The 18,678-nt window shown below is 34.7% G+C and overlaps 1 protein-coding gene across 7 annotated transcripts in view; it reads left to right on the top strand.

Annotated features, from left to right (window-relative positions):
- Positions 1-18,678, top strand: part of GULP1 (GULP PTB domain containing engulfment adaptor 1) — a 248,835-nt gene that overhangs the window by 185,428 nt on the left and 44,729 nt on the right. For all 7 annotated transcript variants that reach the window (XM_073881435.1, XM_073881423.1, XM_073881411.1 and 4 more), the window contains 2 exons: positions 11,705-11,776; positions 18,315-18,413. In XM_073881435.1, coding sequence (XP_073737536.1) covers positions 11,705-11,776; positions 18,315-18,413 — 171 coding nt within the window. The remainder of the gene's footprint in view (positions 1-11,704; positions 11,777-18,314; positions 18,414-18,678) is intronic.

Raw genomic sequence — 18,678 nt, 5'->3', positions numbered from 1 at the left:
TTATTTGTGCCTTTTAATAGCATATATCGCTTTTAAATAGAAACACATCAATCATAAGACTGAGTCAGTATATGTATTTTATATTAAGTGTGATGGGCAAGGAATTGAAGTGGCATGTCACAAAATGCTTAAAAGTCTGTTAAAAATAAGTAGGTTACTTTAAACTTTAGTCATATTCATAATTAAATGCATGTGGAGTAGAGGTTCATCTGAAATACCAGTTCTGTAGTCCAAAAATAGTAAATTTAAGTATTTGATGTATTAATCAAATATATCATGGGAATAGAAATGTATAATTCTTTTTGATTAAAGTAATACTGCAATATAATTCTGTGTAAGTAATGGGAAGGTTTATATATATATATATATATATATATATATATAAATAATTGGAATTGTAGTCACTAATCAGGTTATTAAATTTTTAGAAGTAGTCCAATAAAGACATAAAGGTCTGTGTTAATACCAGGATTAGAACTTTCAAAGGGCAGCTGAAAAATGCTCTCAAAAGCTGCCCAGAAATATACGATTGATTTTTTTTTTTTTTAAAGGCCAAGGAAAATCAAATCAAATCAACATACAGCAGAGTTCAAACAAAGCCATTTAAGCATTACACTAAAGACTAAGTGGTGCTAACTAGTGATAATTGATTTCAAATATCAAGAAAAATCTAAATAAAGTTGTTTTTAAAGAGAATAAAACATGGACTTAAATAAACAAAATTATCATATTGAAGTTAGAAGTACACAGGATTGGCCTAATGGTAACAAGAGCGCCAGGATGAGTTGTGGTAGTGGAAGCAGAATGGCTGTTTATTTTTACAATCAGTAAGGAGAGAATGAGACTATAGACAAATGCCACGAAACAGCATATGTCCTCCTATCCACATCTGATTGTAAGGCAGACTCCTTACTGTAGTTGGACTCCACTGGTCACGCAAACGAGAATGATGCACTTCCTCCCCTACTCCACTGTAGGACTTGCCAGGACCCTGCCCTTGTTGGATGCTTGCTGCCTCTGCATTTCCCCATCCTTCACTTGATTAGCCAGAGTGCTCAGTTTCCCAGCAGATCTCTTTAAGTCCTGTTAATAGAATGATGTTGAATCTATAAAATTAGAAAAAAAATCCTGACCCCGTTAAAAAGAATCCAAGTCACAAATCCTGTTTTCCTCACATTATTCTAGGGTCTGGAACCTAATAATTCAACACCCGTGCATCACTTGGGAGCATTTATTGAATGGAAGCAAGTATTTCTAAATGAATGTCCTCTGTGTTTCCGGCACTTGACCCATGTAATTTTTGCTCACAACCCACTTAGAAGTCTGGGGATGTTTGTCTACATTTTAGAAAAAGAAGCTGCTGCTCAGAGATGTTAATTCATAGACCTGTCAGGTGGTAGAGTCAGAATTCACACCTTGTGTTCCCGACTCTCCAACCCTTTTAGTGTGGTTCCACAAAGCCACTTCCGCAGAGATCTTTGCCTTTTCTGCTTCTTACTGTATCCAAGAACCTAGAACAGTGCCCGGCACATAGTAGGTCTTCAGTAAACAGCTGTTGAATAAAAGAAGGTGCCCTCTAATTAGTGCTTCTGGGGGGACCCAAGGGAAATGAGAACAGTCCATTCATAGTCACTGGCATTAAGCTTGTTTCAGTCTGTTCCAGATCTCTCACTTCTGTTTGTTGTTGGTTTTGGTTTTTTTGTTTTGTCTTTCCTTGCATGTGTTTGACTCTTTAACTCTAGGAGAGAAAACCCTGGGGAGCAAGGATCCAGTCTTCTTTGCTTGCACCCTTATAGCACACTAATGAAAGTTCTGCATGCAGCAATGCCTCACAAAATTAATCAGGCCATATTAATCATTGACAGAAAGTCTGTTGAAAGAAATAAATACATCTGCATTTCAGGAGTGTTAGCCCACACTCATTTTTCATGCCGAAGAGCTATGCACAACCTATCAAGATCTGAAAAGTAGATGTTCTTCCCCTTTTAAAGAAATGAGGACAGCAGTTTGAGTTGTACAGTCTCTTAATGTGATCAGTCATTTTCTGTGATACTCAAGTGTGAAGGAGATGTTCTGCTCTGCTTGGGATGAGGTCTTCTCCAAAATGGCTTAAGACTTTAAAACAAACTGGTCACTTAGACCCAGAATTACTGTGACAGTTAGCGTATTTACAGATTTCTTGTGGTAGTCTATTTTGATTGTACTCAAATAATGAGGATCTAGCTAGGAAGAGTGGAACAAAAGAACCTTTGGGAAAACACCGGCACCCGCTCTGGTCATTGCGGATAAGGGGAGAGCCTACAGCAGCATTAGTAGGTCAGGGAATTTGGTCTGTTTTGTTTGCTGCTATACTCCTGGTCTAGGACAGTACCTGAAATTAGATGATGTACAACAAATATTTTTGAAATGGATTAGGATATAGAAATAATAATAATAATAATAATAATAATAATAATAATAATAATACAGTTTCTCAGAGAGGAAGTCCCGGGAAAACTATTCCCTGAAGTAGGAGGGGTACTAGAGGTTTTAAAGAATGATTGTTCCAAAAAAATAAAAATAAAAATAAAAAAATAAAGAATGATTGTTCCAAAAGGGAGAGAAAGAGATAAATTTAGCTCAGGAAAGAGGTGAGGATTCTTGACATAGTAGGGGCTTCTCCAGAGAAATATATTCTTTGTGGAAAGAGTTCAGGAACACAAGCAGATTTGAGGCAATTACTTTGTCAAAGTTTAAACCTGAAGTAAAATAATGGGCAGTATAATATATTGCCAAAAGCTTTAGTAAGTTCCATGAAAATGAAGAATAAGAAGTGAATACTTAGGGGCACTTGGGTGGCTCAATTGTTAAGCGTCTGCCTTCAGTTCAGGTCATGATTCCAGGGTCCTGGGGGGCTCCCTGCTCTGCGGGAGGCCTGCTTCTCCCTCTCCCACTCCCCCTGCTTGTGTTCCGTCTCTCGCTGTCTCTCTGTCAAAAAATAAATTAAAAAATCTTAAAAAAATGTGAAGACTTAACTACCACTGTTATTCCTTATTGTTTTATAAGCAAAGAAAAAGACGTAATTGGTAACAATATCGGGAAAGAAAAGGAAATGTTTTTCTCTTTATTGATAATTATATTCCAGTAGACTCAAATTTTAAAAAATAAAACTACTGTGCTTGAGAGGATAATTTGGTAAGCTGACTGGATACAGGGTATTTCCTATAGTAGCAATAACTTGTGGTGAATAGAATTTTAAAAAACTAAACCCCAAAGTATAAAGCAAATAGGAAGAAAAATACTCAGCCTTCCTGAAAACAGATAAAGCGTCCACAAACAGGCATATCATGTACAGATGTTCTAAAAATCTCACTTGTCTCAAGTTTTATATAATTGATTAGATTGCAATGAGAATTATAATTAAATTACAGTGAGAATTAGGAAGAATAAATGTTTGAAAATAACCAGTAAAATTTAGAGACAAACCAATATACCTGTTCATGTGCTGGTAAGAATTGTAGCAGCTTCAAGAGCCAAAATCCAAATACTGGTGGCTTAAAATAGGTTTTTTTCTTCCTTCACAGCCACTCCGGGTGGGTTGACTATTTGCTTGTTGTGGCCATTTTGTTATCTTATTTTAATTTCTAAGCCTAAATTCAGTGAATATTCACTCTGTTTCAGTCACTGGTTGCATTTTCTCATTCAATTCTTACACAAACACTGTGAATTTATCCCCATTTTATGAATGATGAAATTGAGCCTCTGAGAGTCTCAGTAAATAAATGGTATTTGGAAATTCAGGTTACCTCACTGTAAAGCCAACTAAATATTCTTTTAACACCTTTAGATTTTAAGCATATTTCACAATAGAAAGAAAGAACATACAACATAAATTTTAATCAGCCAAATGGATGTAGCATAAATGAGTATATATGCCCAGTGTACATATTATCTTTCATTGTGTTTCTGTTTTATTTAAGGTAAGTAAAGAGCATGTGTCTGAAAAATAGGAAGGCTGGAATCCTAGCCCTAGCTCTGCTACTAACAAGCTTCCCGACCTTGAGAAGAGACTTCAACTTCCTGGTCCTCAGTTTCGCATCCCTAAAATAATGGGAGTTGAATGACAGTATCTCCACAGCCCATAACCACACAGTCCACAGCCTCATTTAGAGTGGTTCTCTAATAAGAAGGTGGATTGTGAAGTCCGTCTGGCTCCATAGCCCATGGTTTTGGTTCTCTGTGTAGATTGGTTTATTTTTGTAATACTATTTATAACAATACAAGTGAATGCCCTGACTTCACTTTGCCTGTCTCACTTCTCATATGTGAAGGAAGTCTGACTGAGGAGGTGCCTCTGGGACAGGACAAAAACTTGATGCAGCTTATTGTACGCATGGGATGCAGAACTCAGTCTGGGAGACCTTGGAACACCATACTTTCTTGTGGTAGCCAGTAGGTTTGTTTTGGCTTAAACTCAGAACTCTCATTTTAAAAGCAAGAGCCTATGAAAATGGTACACTCAGTATCCATGTAAAAGAGGAACAGAAATAATTTAATAGAAAGTTGCCATCATAAAATGAGAAACCCAATATCAAATCAAATATAAAATGTAGAGTTTTTAAATACTGAGCTCAATATTTTTTTTAATTCTCCATCAAAATTTCCTGGCCCTCCTTTAAAGGATAACCTTCAGAGTATTTAGTTTAAAGTATAACCTTTCTTTTTGGTGGATTTTTTTTTTTTTTCAGGATTATGGTTTTGGTGATTAAGTAATAGGTTTAAATCTCATTGATTCTGACCCTTTGTTAGCAGTTGAATGTTATGATGTGCCTTTTAAAAATGTTTTTTTTTCCGCATTGCTTGGCATACTGACATGGCAAGTCAGGCAAATAAAGACTATAAAATTAAATTGGCTTACTCCTATATGGCTTATCTCCTGGGTGCAGTTGAGTAGCTAGAAGGTTTAAGTACATTTTTTTTTAACACGTATGCAGTGAAGTTAATGCCAAGAAAATTAGCCCTATCCTATTTGAGGCTCTGCAACCTTGGTTATAAAAGATAGAGACATGCCCATTTATTTTATTCTACATTTAGAATGTCCATTGGTCATTATCTGCCAATTATTTATTAACCTTAACATTAGATAAATCTTTTATGTTGTGAAAAGTAGAAATTATTTTCCCTTAATATTTTAAAGTAATTATATAAAGAACATCTTATCTACGTAAAATCGGCATATTTTGAATTTGATATAAGTAAAGCATGTATTTCATGTATTTCTGTCATAAACTATCTCTTTCATATGTTAAATAGTGTCAAATTTCATAGCAATTAAACTTACAACTCTTTAGTTAATTATTTTAATTGTTATTTATCTGGCGTTTTAAAAAACCCTACTTTATTCATAGAGTGATCTTAACATTTGAGGAAGTAAAGCTGGTAGTATAAATGAATCCATGTGATGTGCAACACTGCTCTCTACTGGCAAAGAAGCAAATCATAAAACTATGCAGTTTGTCATGTGAAAAAATATCAGTCTCCGAAAATGAAGATGGAATCCTCAAACTTTCACACATTTTTGCAAAATGCTTATTGTAGGTATGATGGAATACAATGAATGAACTGGAAGAAACAATACAGGCATTACTTGAGATTAATTTAAAAGAGAAGTCTATCATTTTAATTAATTAAAAATTGGTTGTGGAAGTGAAATATCTTAATAGCATTTTAATTTGAGAAATCTATATATTTGATGACATTTTTGGTTTTAATTTTAACAGACTGTAGCTTCTAAAATACCTGTTGGGAGTGCATCTGCTGAGTATTCAAATACATTGAGCAGAGAGACGCATAGGCTATATGTATATATATTAGCTTAGTATATGAGTATATAATTAGCTTTATACTATCAAAATTTTCTCTGTATTTGTCAAAGTATTTATAGAAGATTTTTCAAAGATATTTTATAGTTTGTGGAAGATACATGCCATGTTGGCATACCTTTCAATATATAGACTAAGAATACAGAAAATATTTTTAGGTCATCTGACTTCCTACAGTCTAATATATTCTAAATGCCCTTTTTGTCTTTTATGTCTTTCTTATCTGTCCATATTGCTTAGGAATCATATTTAATGTTTTAATCTCAACTCTTAATAATTTGGCTGGTAGTAAAAATTTAAATACACATGCACACACAATAATGCCCAGTAAATAAATAGATAAGTCATTTTTAGAAATTTAAGAGGTTTTGTTTGTTTTCACAAGTTTGTCCAATATTGTCATTGGCTGATTATTATTGTAACATGAATTTTTTTTATTTTTTTATATTGTAACATGAATTTAAAAGATAATATTTTCAAATAATAGCTACCTCTTGGTTATGAGATAAAAGCTGATGCTTATTTTCATTGATACATTTTTCTGTAGTTCCTAAATTCCCAAAAGTGAATGTGCATTACTATTAAAATATCAATGTTTATATATGATAAAATGGAAACATTTTGTTGTAGCATTTCAAAGCATAGGCACACAATTGTGAAGGACAGGTATTTGTACTTATGTAAGGTCTAATTCCTGATCTTTCTTAAAAAAATATGTACTAAACTGAATGTTACCTATTTGTGACTATGAAGAAAAATAATTGATGAAATTTTAAATACTTAAAGTGAGAAAAAATGCCACCAATCATTACCACTTGCAACAGAACACATAACCTTTCTCTTGCTCTTTGCCACACTGAAAAATGATACTCTGAATCGACATGTATAAAGCAAAAACAGTCTGATACATTATACTCTCTTCTCATCATTGTTTTTTCCTGCCACATGGAGGAGCTAAAACATAAAGTTGCTAAAACATAAAAGCAATTATTTTTACTCAGTTTAAAATGTTAAACATACCAATGTCCCTTTTTTTTTTGAGAGAGAACGCTAAAAAATAAAAAATCCTGTATTTTTCACTTAGGTAAATACCTAACAGAAAAAAACTTTTTGAGATTGATTTTTTTTTCATTCAGCATAATTCCTTTGAGATCTATGCAAGTTGTTGTGTGTATCAATAATTCACTGGTTTTTATTGCTGAGTAGTATTCTGTGGTATAAATGTATCACAATTTAACTGTTAATTCACTGAAGGACATTTGGGTTGTTTCCAGTGTTTGGCTATTACAAACATTACTTTGAACATCAGTGCACAGAATATTTACATGAACATAAATTTTCATTTCTTTGGGATAAGTACCCCAAAGTGCAGATGTTGTATCCTATGATAAGTGCATATTTAATTCTAAAAGAAACTACCAAACTATTATCCAGAGCTACTGTACCATTATTCCCACCAACAGCAGGATCTATAATTGTATTTGCTAATCTGACAACCCTAATTAGTAATATTAATGATCAAAATTTTCTGATTCCCTTTGGCTTTTCCTAGAACACTTAACTACTTCTTCCTATTGGCAGCATTACTCTCTTTCACCTCCCTCTGAACCATGGCAGTTGCTTGGGGCCCCGTGATTCTGGAACTCAACTCCTCCAGCTAGTTAACAGCTCAGTTGGTATGGGATGGAATAATCTCTTGGCCTTGGCTTGATTTTGAGTTTCATTTTTTTCTTTTATGCTTCAGGCACCAGGCAGAGTAGAAAAAGATGAAATCCTCCCTCTAATTTGCATACAAGCCTTTTCATAGCACTTATAACAAGAGCATTTATTATTTCTGATTTTGGGTTTTTTTTGTTTAAGATTTTATTTATTTATTTAATTGACAGAGAGAGAGAGAGAGACAGAGACAGCGAGAGAGGGAACACAAGCAGGGGGAGAAGCAGGCCTCCCACCGAGCAGGGAGCCCGATGCGGGGCTCAATTCCAGGACCCCGGGATCATAACCTGAGCCGAAGGCAGTTGCTTAACCAACTGAGCCACCCAGGCGCCCCTGTTTCTGAGTTTGTATGCTGGACTGTATGTTCCTAAATGTAAGCCATTAAGTGTTTAATAGTGTCTTAACAGGTCAGTTTCTCCCAGAATGAGATCCTAAGACAAAGATTTGGGTGCAAGTAATTTATTAAGCGAGAGCTCCCAGGAGCAAAGTAAGAGTATGGAAAAGGAGGGCAGACAAGGGGAAGAAATCAAGGATGAGTACAGCATCAAGTGAAGCCCCAACCTCAGTCTGATTCTGAGGGAAGCTCAGCATGGTATCGTTACATCACAGAGTTTACCCTATGTCCAAGCAGAGGAACTGGGCCTTTGTACTTCATACTAGTCATTGACTAAAAAATGTGGTAATGTGGGGTGGGGGGAGCAAAAAACTCCCAGGCATTTCTAGCTCAGTATTGGCCAAGTGGCTTCATTGCTCAAAGGGAATCTTCCAAAGATCTGGAGTGTGAGCTCTTAACAGCAAAGTGTGCAGAAGCCAGAGGATGGTTCCTAGTGCTGATAATGTGGATCTATCAAAGGACAGCTGAGCAGGTACCAACAGTATCCGCTAAATTCTGGTGTCTTCCCCATATAGTCATTAAATAAAGAAATGGAATCCCTCAAAAAAAATTTTATAAGGAGAGAAGAGCAGTATCACTATCCTGATTTTTCAAAAGTCAAATAAGAGATTAAGTGACTTTTCTAATATCTTAAGATTCCAAGCCTAGAATTTATTCCAGCATGCTGCATCATATTTTAAGGGTTTTATAAGTATCTTATATAGACATATGGAATGCATATAAATATGCTTTCTTTAACCTGAGTAAGTAGCATGATGACTTTTATAATTTAAAAAGTACAGGAAATATTATAACAAATGATTACTTTTCATTTTTAAAATGACTTCCCTTTAGGTTATCTAACACTACATAGAATAATTGGGTTAAGTGGCAAGCTCCATATTAGATGTCTGCACAGTTTAATTCCTACCATCGTTCAAGGCTTCTCTCTGTGTTTCATTCTTCAGATGATTTAATTAAAGGCACTGTTTAAAAAGAATATATTAAAAGGTTCCTGGAGCACTGCAAGAGGTTAATTCATTTAGAATGTACTTGGAGTTCTTCCATAATTTTCCCATGTGGGCCTATTTACATATAATACTTATGAGTCATGGCATTTCTGCTGAAAAATGAATATTCTTCCATAAATATTTCCAGTAACTCTTATAGTCTGTTATTGACACATCACGCACTTCCTTCTAGTTCGAGAATCACTTACCAATAAAGAGTCTACCTTTGTTTCCCTGTTTCTGCGAACTCTAGACCACTCACTAATGCAGAATCTCTCAGGGATATGATAAATTCAGGGAGAAGGAGAACAGGAGTTTACCCGGTGGATTAACTCAGAACTAAATAGCTACTATTGTGTTAACTCTCTTCCTGTCACCTTGAACCCTTTATCCCTTCCGGAGGATCTAAAACAGTGCTTTTCAAACCTACTGACCCATTAAAATCTCCTGGGGAGCTTTAAAATGTACAGATGCCCTGGCTCTGCCCCAGACCAATTAAATCATACTCGTAGGCACTGGTCTGTGGAAAGCCCCTATGTGATTTTTTTCATGCAGCCAAGGTTGAATACACTGATCTGAAACAGAAGCAATGTGACAGGTCCATTGGTGTCAAGAATAGATTTGACTGTGTCCCACATCTTAGAAGCACGTTTTCAATTCCTTTTAAGCTGAGAATTTCCCATTTATTTTGGTCTTTTTTGAAGGTCTGGTTACCAACTTGAGGTCACGCCTGGGCAAACCAAAGTGCCCGATGATACCGTCTGTAGGCCGTTGTAGGGTTGTTTGGGATAGTTTGAGCACGTAAGAAAAAAGAACTGTTATATCTTATAGAATCTGAGAACTGAAACTTTTTTTACCCTAATGCTTCTGAGCCTCACACTCTCTCCTCCGGGAGCTCACGAGAAAGCGGACCAGCAGTTAGCTATGTTTTCAGGTCACTTTTTGTACCTGCCCCCGCTATCCTCTGACTTGTTACTGTTTTCTTACTCTGTTTCTTAGACTGCCGTACAAGGAATCATCTGTGATGCTTTTAGAAATATAATTCCCTTAACCCTACCTTAAAGGTGCTGATTTTTTAGACCAGGGCATCTGCGTTTTATATTTTAACCTGTTCCCGGGGTAATTCTCATGCTGGTAATACAGAGAGCGCATTCTGAAAAAACAAAACTCTGATTTCCTTAGTCGTTATTGTTGTTATTTTTCCAAGAATGAAGGAAGGAATAAAATGTGATATAAGAAGATACTCTGACATTACTGTTTTGCTCCTTTCCATTCTGTGAGTTAACATAAAAAAATTCTACTTATTTACTTCATATAAAGTGTATACACACACACACACACACGTGTATTTACATAAGGAGTGATGAGTTTTTAACTCACACTGGTGTTATAATTGGTACTATGTGGACAAAGTCTGGGAAATTATATACACTTACTGCATTTAATGATTATTTGCTATTATATAGAAATATCTTATAGAATAAAATATCCATACTTCAATTCTAATTAGTCTTACATGTTTCATGAAATTGGACTTCTGTTTAGGAGGTCTTACATCTCTCCAGGATAGAGGGTCTGTCACAACATGGTAATTATTATGAAACTTTTTCTCTTTTGGGTGTGGGGTAGATAGTTCAGGTATTAGCTAAAAACCTTCAGGGATATTTTAAAATTTAGTAAAATCGTAGATCCATGTTTTATTTTTAAATGTAGTTTAGCTTATAGCTCTTAGCTGGAGTAATTAGTTTTTTAAAAGTTTATATTTTAAAAGCTTATGTACTATAAGAGTGTCATAATTGGAAAACAAAGAAAATGCTTATTTGAAATTAGGAACTGTATTAAATCATATTAGTATCTTAAAATATACCATGACATTTAAATCAAGTAACAAATAAAAAACATTTATATGCTTTGAATTTACAGATAAATTAATAATTTATGTATTATTAATATGTTTTAAATCTTAAATTTTTAAGTCAACTTTATTCCTTTCCTTCTAACATAATGAAAGTAGCTTTAGTTTTCTTTCCTGTAAAAATCTTCAAATAAAATATTTAGGGGGCGCCTGAGTGTCTCAGTCGGTTAACTGTCTGCCTTTGGCTCAGGTCATGATCCCGGGATCCTGGGATAGAGCCCCTTTCAAGCTCCCTGCTCAGTGGAGAGCCTGCTTCTCCCTCTCCCTCTGCCCTCCCACCCACTCATGCACATGCTCATTCTCTCTCTCTCTGTCTCAGATAAGTAAATAAAATCTTTAAAAATGAAAAAAAATAAATGACAATATTTAGGAAAAAAGTTTTTAAAAAAAATCTTTGAATAATAGGCATTGTATGTGTTTAAGTAATATGTTTACATTTTCACATAATATAAAATGATATAAATTAATAAATCTTCTGCTTAATTAGGATTTGGGTTTGCATTACTACCATACCATGTGTATTCTGTTGTTGTTGTTGTTTTAAAGATTTTATTTATTTGAGAGAGAGAGAGGGAGTGATCATAAGGTGGGGGAGGGTTAGGGGCAGTGGGAGAGGGAGAAGAGGCTCCCCACTGAGCACGAGCAGGGAGCCCGATTCAGGACTACATCCCAGGACCCTGGGATCGTGACCTAAGCCGAAGGCGGATGCTTAACCAACTGAGCCACCCAGGCACCTCCCATGTGTATATGTTATGCCATGTTACAGTTCAAAATGATTTGATGATGTACCATGTGGTAAAGCCTATTTCTGACAAATTGCCATTTTCAGTTTCTTGGCAGTACGGAAGTGGAGCAGCCTAAAGGAACAGAAGTTGTGAGAGATGCTGTCAGGAAACTCAAGGTAGGGAAAGTCCTCCAAAGCAATGTCTAGTAGTGTATTGATCCTGTCTTAAGTCATCAGTAGATGGATGCATATTCAATGCATAAATAGCTTTGCGGCAGGTAATAGCTTTGTCTTGTTAAAGATGAATAAATACCACCAGATCAGGGAAACATATTTAAAAATAAATATGAATCCACAATTATTTTTCTGAATTTCCTATTTGTCCATAATTTCTCATGCTCAAACAACAAAAAATGGCAGTGTTCCCTATGTATTGACATTCAGTAGCTTGCCTTTACTTTGCTTGGACAATGTGAACTCGTGCCCTGACTCAGAAACTAGTAATGGCATACCAACTGCTCTAATAGGAGATCACATCCACCGGTGGAAAGTGTAGAATTAGAATTAATTCCAAGCAGAATTTTGCAGTGACACCGTATGTTAAAGATGTCCTAATGCCCCAATCCCAGAGTATGCAGCTTTGTCCCTGAGCGGACATGGGGAACTGGTGAGACCAAGAGAGCAGAAGAGACATTAAATCAGCAACTCCATACTCAAAATCACATTTCCTGAGAAAATTCTCTGTAAGATGCCACATATCTTAGCATGTTTTTCTAAGTCCTCCCCATCCCAAAAGACATTGTTCTCACTGAGATACTAAGATGTGAAAAATTCCTTCAACAGAATTCTCATCTTTATCTCATTAAGAAAATCTAACAAACCACTACTTTTTTTTTTACACAATTCATTGTTATTCTCTGTAGTTATTCTCAGTTTTTATCAGAAACGACCCTTCTCTAACTTTAGTTTAGAGATCATCCAGTTATTTTAGAAGAGGGTTAGGCCTTTGATTGTGCCTGGCAAAGTCCTAGACATGAAAAAATACCTTTCTGCTTTGAGAATGTCGTATCAGGTGGAATCTGCTGAGTGTTTAAATTGAAGAACAGTTGAAGTGGGATGGCGTGTATTCTGGGGAAAGAAAGTAAAAGGGATAATATGTTTATCTACCCATGTTACATGTAAATAATGTACCAGTGCTTTCAAGTAAATATGCTAAAAGTTTTCAAGATGATATCTCTCCCATTTGGGAAAAAAGTGGAGTAGGCAATCATTTCTTTCCATTGCTCATTAGGTAATAATTCACACTTGCCCTTGTTTGGTCAGTATTTTTAAGCACTAGCAGAAGATTAAAAAGGCCTCACAGTTTATGAACCACATTTAAGATTCTCTTTAAATGTTCAAAATATTGCAAACTCGGCATGAGTCCAGCTTCACTACAATCAGAATTTTTTTCCCTTTAAATTTTTTTTATTGTTAATCACCATACATTACATTAGTTTTTGATGTAGTGTTCCATGATTCATTGTTTGTGCATAACACCCAGTGCTCCACGCAGAACGTGCCCTCGTTAATACCCATCACCAGGCTAACCCATCCCCCCACCCCCTCCACTCTAGAACCCTCAGTTTGTTTCTCAGAGTCCATGGTCTCTCATGGTTCGTCTCCCCCTCCGATTTCCCCCCTTCATTCTTCCCCTCCTATCTTCTTCTTCTTCTTTTTTTTGACATATATTGCATTATTTGTTTCAGAGGTACAGGTCTGTGATTCATCAGTCTTACACAATTCACAGCACTCGCCATAGCACATACCCTCCTCAATGTCCATCACCCAGCCACCCCGTCCCTCCCACCCCCACCACTCCAGCAACCCTCAGTTTGTTTCCTGAGATTAAGAATTCCTCATATCAGTGAGGTCATATGAGACATGTCTTTCTCTGTACAGTCAGGATTTCTTATAGAAGAATAATGGTATTTATACTTAATGTGTCTTTATGTCTAGGAGGTTCTTTATTGGGTCAACTCAGATCCCAAACCAAAAGGATTAAATTACATTATGACCAGGTAAAATGTAGAGGTATTTGAAATGAAATGCTTTTAAACGGTGGCTAGTTTTCGTACATTTTGGAGAGACTCTGTTTGCAGTTCCTATGTCATTTTATATTTGGAAATGTACTTTGTTAATAAAGGAATGTGATTTATAGTAAGTATGCAGTATAGTTTACAAATGCATGTTCGCTTGATAATTGTTTTTCAAGTGTTTTCCAGAATAAATGTTTATCTAATAAGCAATCTTTATGCTGCTAATGGCAAAAAATTTGTAGATAGGAAAGTGTTTTTAAGGGTAATGATTTATAAACAAATTAAAATAAATAAGTGTTTTTTATCTAATTATATATACATATATATATTTTTTTTCTTGGTGTCAGAGGTCAGAGGCTAAATTCAAGCCTTCAAAATATTTGCATTTATTTTAGAAATGTAGACCCTGGCTCCTCTTTAATTCTGTTGTCATGTAGAAATGGCCAGAAGGTGGTGCTATGGTTCTACCAAAAAAAAAAAAAAGTTCATTAACTCTATTTTGTGTACACATCCCCCATTTTAATTTCCTGCTTATTTTTCGTAAGCATATGTATTCTGACTGCCTTTTTATCCATTATAGTTCAGTATTGATTTTACTTGCCACATAAGTTAATATTTTATTTATATTTACTCATTTTTCAAAGCTTTGCAATATTTTATGTACTGTTTTCTGACAATTTAAAATTTAGGATTAATATAAGATGATGGGTACTTAGAATATTTTCAATTTTGTATTTTTTCATGCTCTGTGTTTAATGATGCCTGATTATTTTTTGAGAAAAATTTTAAAGTTTTGATTTTGTTACATACAACTTTTCTATGATTTTGTAGAGAATTATAGTTTATAAATTTTTCTTAAAATAATTTTTATAAGTGTTAAAATTTTTACTTTCAGATTTCGTATTTGCCATAACAACATATTTTCTGTTTCTCAATCATGTTCAGCCATTTCTATTTCTTAATCATGTTTTAGCCCAAGATTTAAGAAAATACCAGATTTTCCAAAATGTGATAATTTAAAAACCCTTTCAACTTCTGTATATTTAGTGGTATTGTTATTGTAATGATTTCATTTTTAATAGTGTTTTATTTATTTTTATTTATACAACTAGTACAAATGTCAGAGGATACAATCTATTTTATAAATAGTTTGCTTGTAATGTTTACATGTGGATGAATATTGATATATAGATCCAAAACTTCTTAGTTTCCCTGGGAGATAAGCAGGGGGGCAGCATTCCTGGATCCCAATTTTAGAGGAGAGATCCCTCACCCCAATACAGCTAAATTAAAATTGCGTGAAGCTCCCTCAGCAAAGGAGGCCTTGGGAATTGCCGCTGACTGTTAATCTTGGTCTTTTTCCATTCGACCTCACTCTCTCTGTGTAGCATAACACTGTTTTTGTGTTCATAACCAGTTATTTAATTAATAAAGTGTTTAGAGCTTAATTTAATTATATGCATACATACATACATACATAGCTGATTCCTAGGAATATGCTTAATTAAGTTAACAATTTATAAGAGCCATAAAGGAAGAGTATCTCTAATATTTGACTCACAGTAATAAATTCATTGGTTTTCTTTCCTAATAATGTATATTCCCCCAGCAGTGTACTTAGATTTCATCTTTTTAAAGTCCTCTGAGAAATAAATAGAAATTGTGTGATTGTGCTATTGAAACCAGTAGTGCTCTCTGTAAGAAATTTTCTTTAGCTGTTCTACTCTCTAGTGACATATACTTAACTATGAATTTCTAGTAATACTTCATTTTTCCCCATCTTTTTATGGTGATCAAGGCTTGTTTCTGTTTGTTTGCTGTATCCACATATCCTCCAGGATGCTTAGGCTTTATCCCCTTTGAATAATTTTTATTGGATTATCATATACAAATTATGATGGTAGATCACTACCTAGATGACCCAAGAAATGAATCCACTGAAGCAAAAATGGAAAGAAATCGCAAAAAAAGGCTCTTCAAGCATTAACATTCAAGTAGTAAATAGGGAGACAAAAGAATATAGTGTAAGTAAGAATGAAAAGCAGTCTTCAACATGTGAATTAGAAGTATTTTGGAACACAGTTAAGAGGTCTGTCAGACTTTGAGTTGGCAAAACAGACTGAGTTAGAGGGGACATGCAAACTATAATGCAATATTTGATTTCAGAAAAAAAAGTGGACAGGAGTGAGAATATTCTGTTTAAAATACAGATTGAGCAAATATAACCTTAAGCATCATTGTTTACAACCAGTGTGCAACAATCAAAGCCAATAGCCATTATAAGCCTTGATATACATGAAAGTAAAACTGGGAAGTTTATTATTATTATTTTTTTAATGTAGAAACTGTGTTGTGCAAAAGAAAAGAGTTATTTAGTGGGTAGCTGCAAAACTAGGTTCTCAGCCTGACTGCTTCAAGCCCATTTTATGACCAGGGTATTGGATTGGATGACCTATAAATCTTTTTTGAGCACAATTACTTCATCTTGATAAGAAGCAGAGAAAAAAATCTTAAGCCCCTAATTCGGATATTTTGTTCCTTTTTCTTTATCTCATTCTTTTGTTTTCATTTTCCTCCCTCCTTCCTCTCCTATTTGTTTTTTTTTTCTTTCTTTTTTTTTCTCTGTAGCCCCCACTTTTTCCTTTTTGTCATTTCTTACATGATTTCTTCTTTTCTTTTCCGTGGCAGGAAAGAAGTTACTCAATGAGGTTTAGTATTAGTGGTTGTTCTGTGACAGACTTGGGAAACTAGAAGAGGTCGCAGGAATGGTGGTGGCCAGATGTGGAAAAACAAGAGCCACTGCTCAGTGTCTTGTTTCTGGAAGAGAGCAGCAACCAGGAGGCCAGCTTGCCTGCTGCTGCAGCCCGTGATGGAGTGGATGTGCTTAGATGCATTCACAGAGACAGATAGAAGCCGCTGATTTATTTTATAAGCCTTCGTATGTGAAAATCCCCAAATTGTTTTAATTATGGCAATACAGGAAGGAGATTCTGAAGGGAAAATAAACAAACTGAATCTACTTTCTTTGGGAGAGAGTTGGAATAATTTTTAAAGATCTGAAACAAAACATGTTTCTTGAAGACATACAAAAAATTATCTGGTACAAATTCGTCCAATTCTTGAGCAGAATATAAGACTTCTGGATGCAAAATGAGAGCTGCCTGCATTCATAGAACAGGACAGATAGCAAGCTAAAAAATTATACCTCCCAAAATGAAATAAACAAATGGTATCCCCCACCCCAGGATAGCAAGGCAGACACTTTTAGGCATTTGTGTATGCATTAATTATATTATTCTGAGGGCAGTGCAAAGCCATGAAAAGACAAAAGGGCTTTCAACCACTCTGTGCTTTAGGACTGAACTGTACCATGTGTACTCACATCTGTCCTAAATTAGAGAGAAATGCACAATGCAAATAAATATGACATACAAAAGAGGACTGAAACCCCACCCTGCCTTACATATAATCTATTTTGAGTCAAGTGAGGATGATCCATATGCTGAAAAAATGTTATAATAGTAGGGAAATAATATTTTGAGGCTCTAGAAGAGGAGTAAAATACCTTATTTTTTCCATTGTCCTTCCCCCTCCCCCCCCCATTTCTTAAAAAGAAAGGTAGGAGTATGGTAGAAAGAAGTAAAGTAGGGACAGAGCAACATTGACAGTAGCATTGCCAAATCAGGACACTTGGTCACCTTTGAACTTCAGATAAACAATGAATACTGTTTTAGTGTAAGTATGTGTCCCAAATATTGCATGGGACATACTTACACTAACTAGCATGTATGCATTATATGTGTGTACACATATATACAGAGTGTAGATGTGTATTCTAAAATAAAAGTTTTAAGTCTTCATTTAATATTCAAATTTAACTGGGCTCCTGTAATTTTTTCCACCACTAAATCTGGCAATGAGGGGAGAGAGACAGAAACTCCCATTTACAAACTGCACATGTTGGGATTTTCTTTTTTCTTTTATAAAAAAAACCTAACAGGCATTTACATACACTTACCAATTCAATAAGAAGTTACATTACTGTGAAAACTGTAAAAATGTTTAGATTTTTAAGATACTCGTAATTCTAGACTGAGTCTAGTTCTTAGTCTTTTAGCTGGGATAATTACTTCAGTTCTTAACTTCAGTTTAAATATGGTAATCTGTCTCTTTTCATTCATTGATTTGATTGGGTAGGATGGCATTACCAAATGAGGTAATTATCTAGAAATGACAAAGATGGTATATCTAGCACTGGGGAACTGTAAGTTCCCTAAAGGTATTAAAAACAAAAGATCCACCCACAAAGTTTTCATTTTCTTAATAGTTAGTATGACTATAATTGTTTAAATATAATGAAAGAAGTATTAAAATTTTTTAAAAGGTTATTGAATATCTGAATTTAATGATAGTAATGGTAGATTGCTATGATTACTAAATATTTTGAAGCTATTCAGGGTTTATAAAATACTTTGCAATGGATAATAATTTATTTAATGGAAGTCCAGCACTGAATACAAACTCCAAATATATATTATACATATGTATACACACACACACATCTAATTATATATATATGTGTGTTTATTTTCCATGGAAACAGAATTATAGTTTTCTGAATAACTTTTCATTTGTAGTTTGCAAGACATATCAAGAAATCTGAAGGCCAGAAAATTCCTAAAGTTGAGCTGCAAATATCAATATATGGAGTAAAAATTCTAGAACCGAAAACAAAGGTAAGTCTTCTTTTTGAATGTCAGAAACACTCTAATCTTTCATTCATTGAGATTATGTTCCTATTTCAATAAATGAGTTTGGTTACCAACTGGAACTGGTTAGTTCTCAGTTAATGACAATTTAAAATTCTGTAGAATTTTTAGGAGGAAAAACAACTTTTGGGAGTGCTTCCAAAGTGGTCTGTGTTTGGGATAGAAGTGTATTTAATAGTGTTTGGTCTCGTTTTCAGGAATTTTTCTTTGTGTGCTGTGAAAGAGATTTGTG

Source organism: Callorhinus ursinus, unplaced genomic scaffold (genome assembly GCF_003265705.2).
Source record: "Callorhinus ursinus isolate GAN/ISIS: 27379988/994484 unplaced genomic scaffold, GSC_fseal_2.0 scaffold2, whole genome shotgun sequence".
Classification (NCBI taxonomy): Eukaryota; Metazoa; Chordata; class Mammalia; order Carnivora; family Otariidae; genus Callorhinus; species Callorhinus ursinus.
Note: the sequence above shows the minus strand (reverse complement) of the source record. Positions and strands in the feature narration are given on the sequence as shown.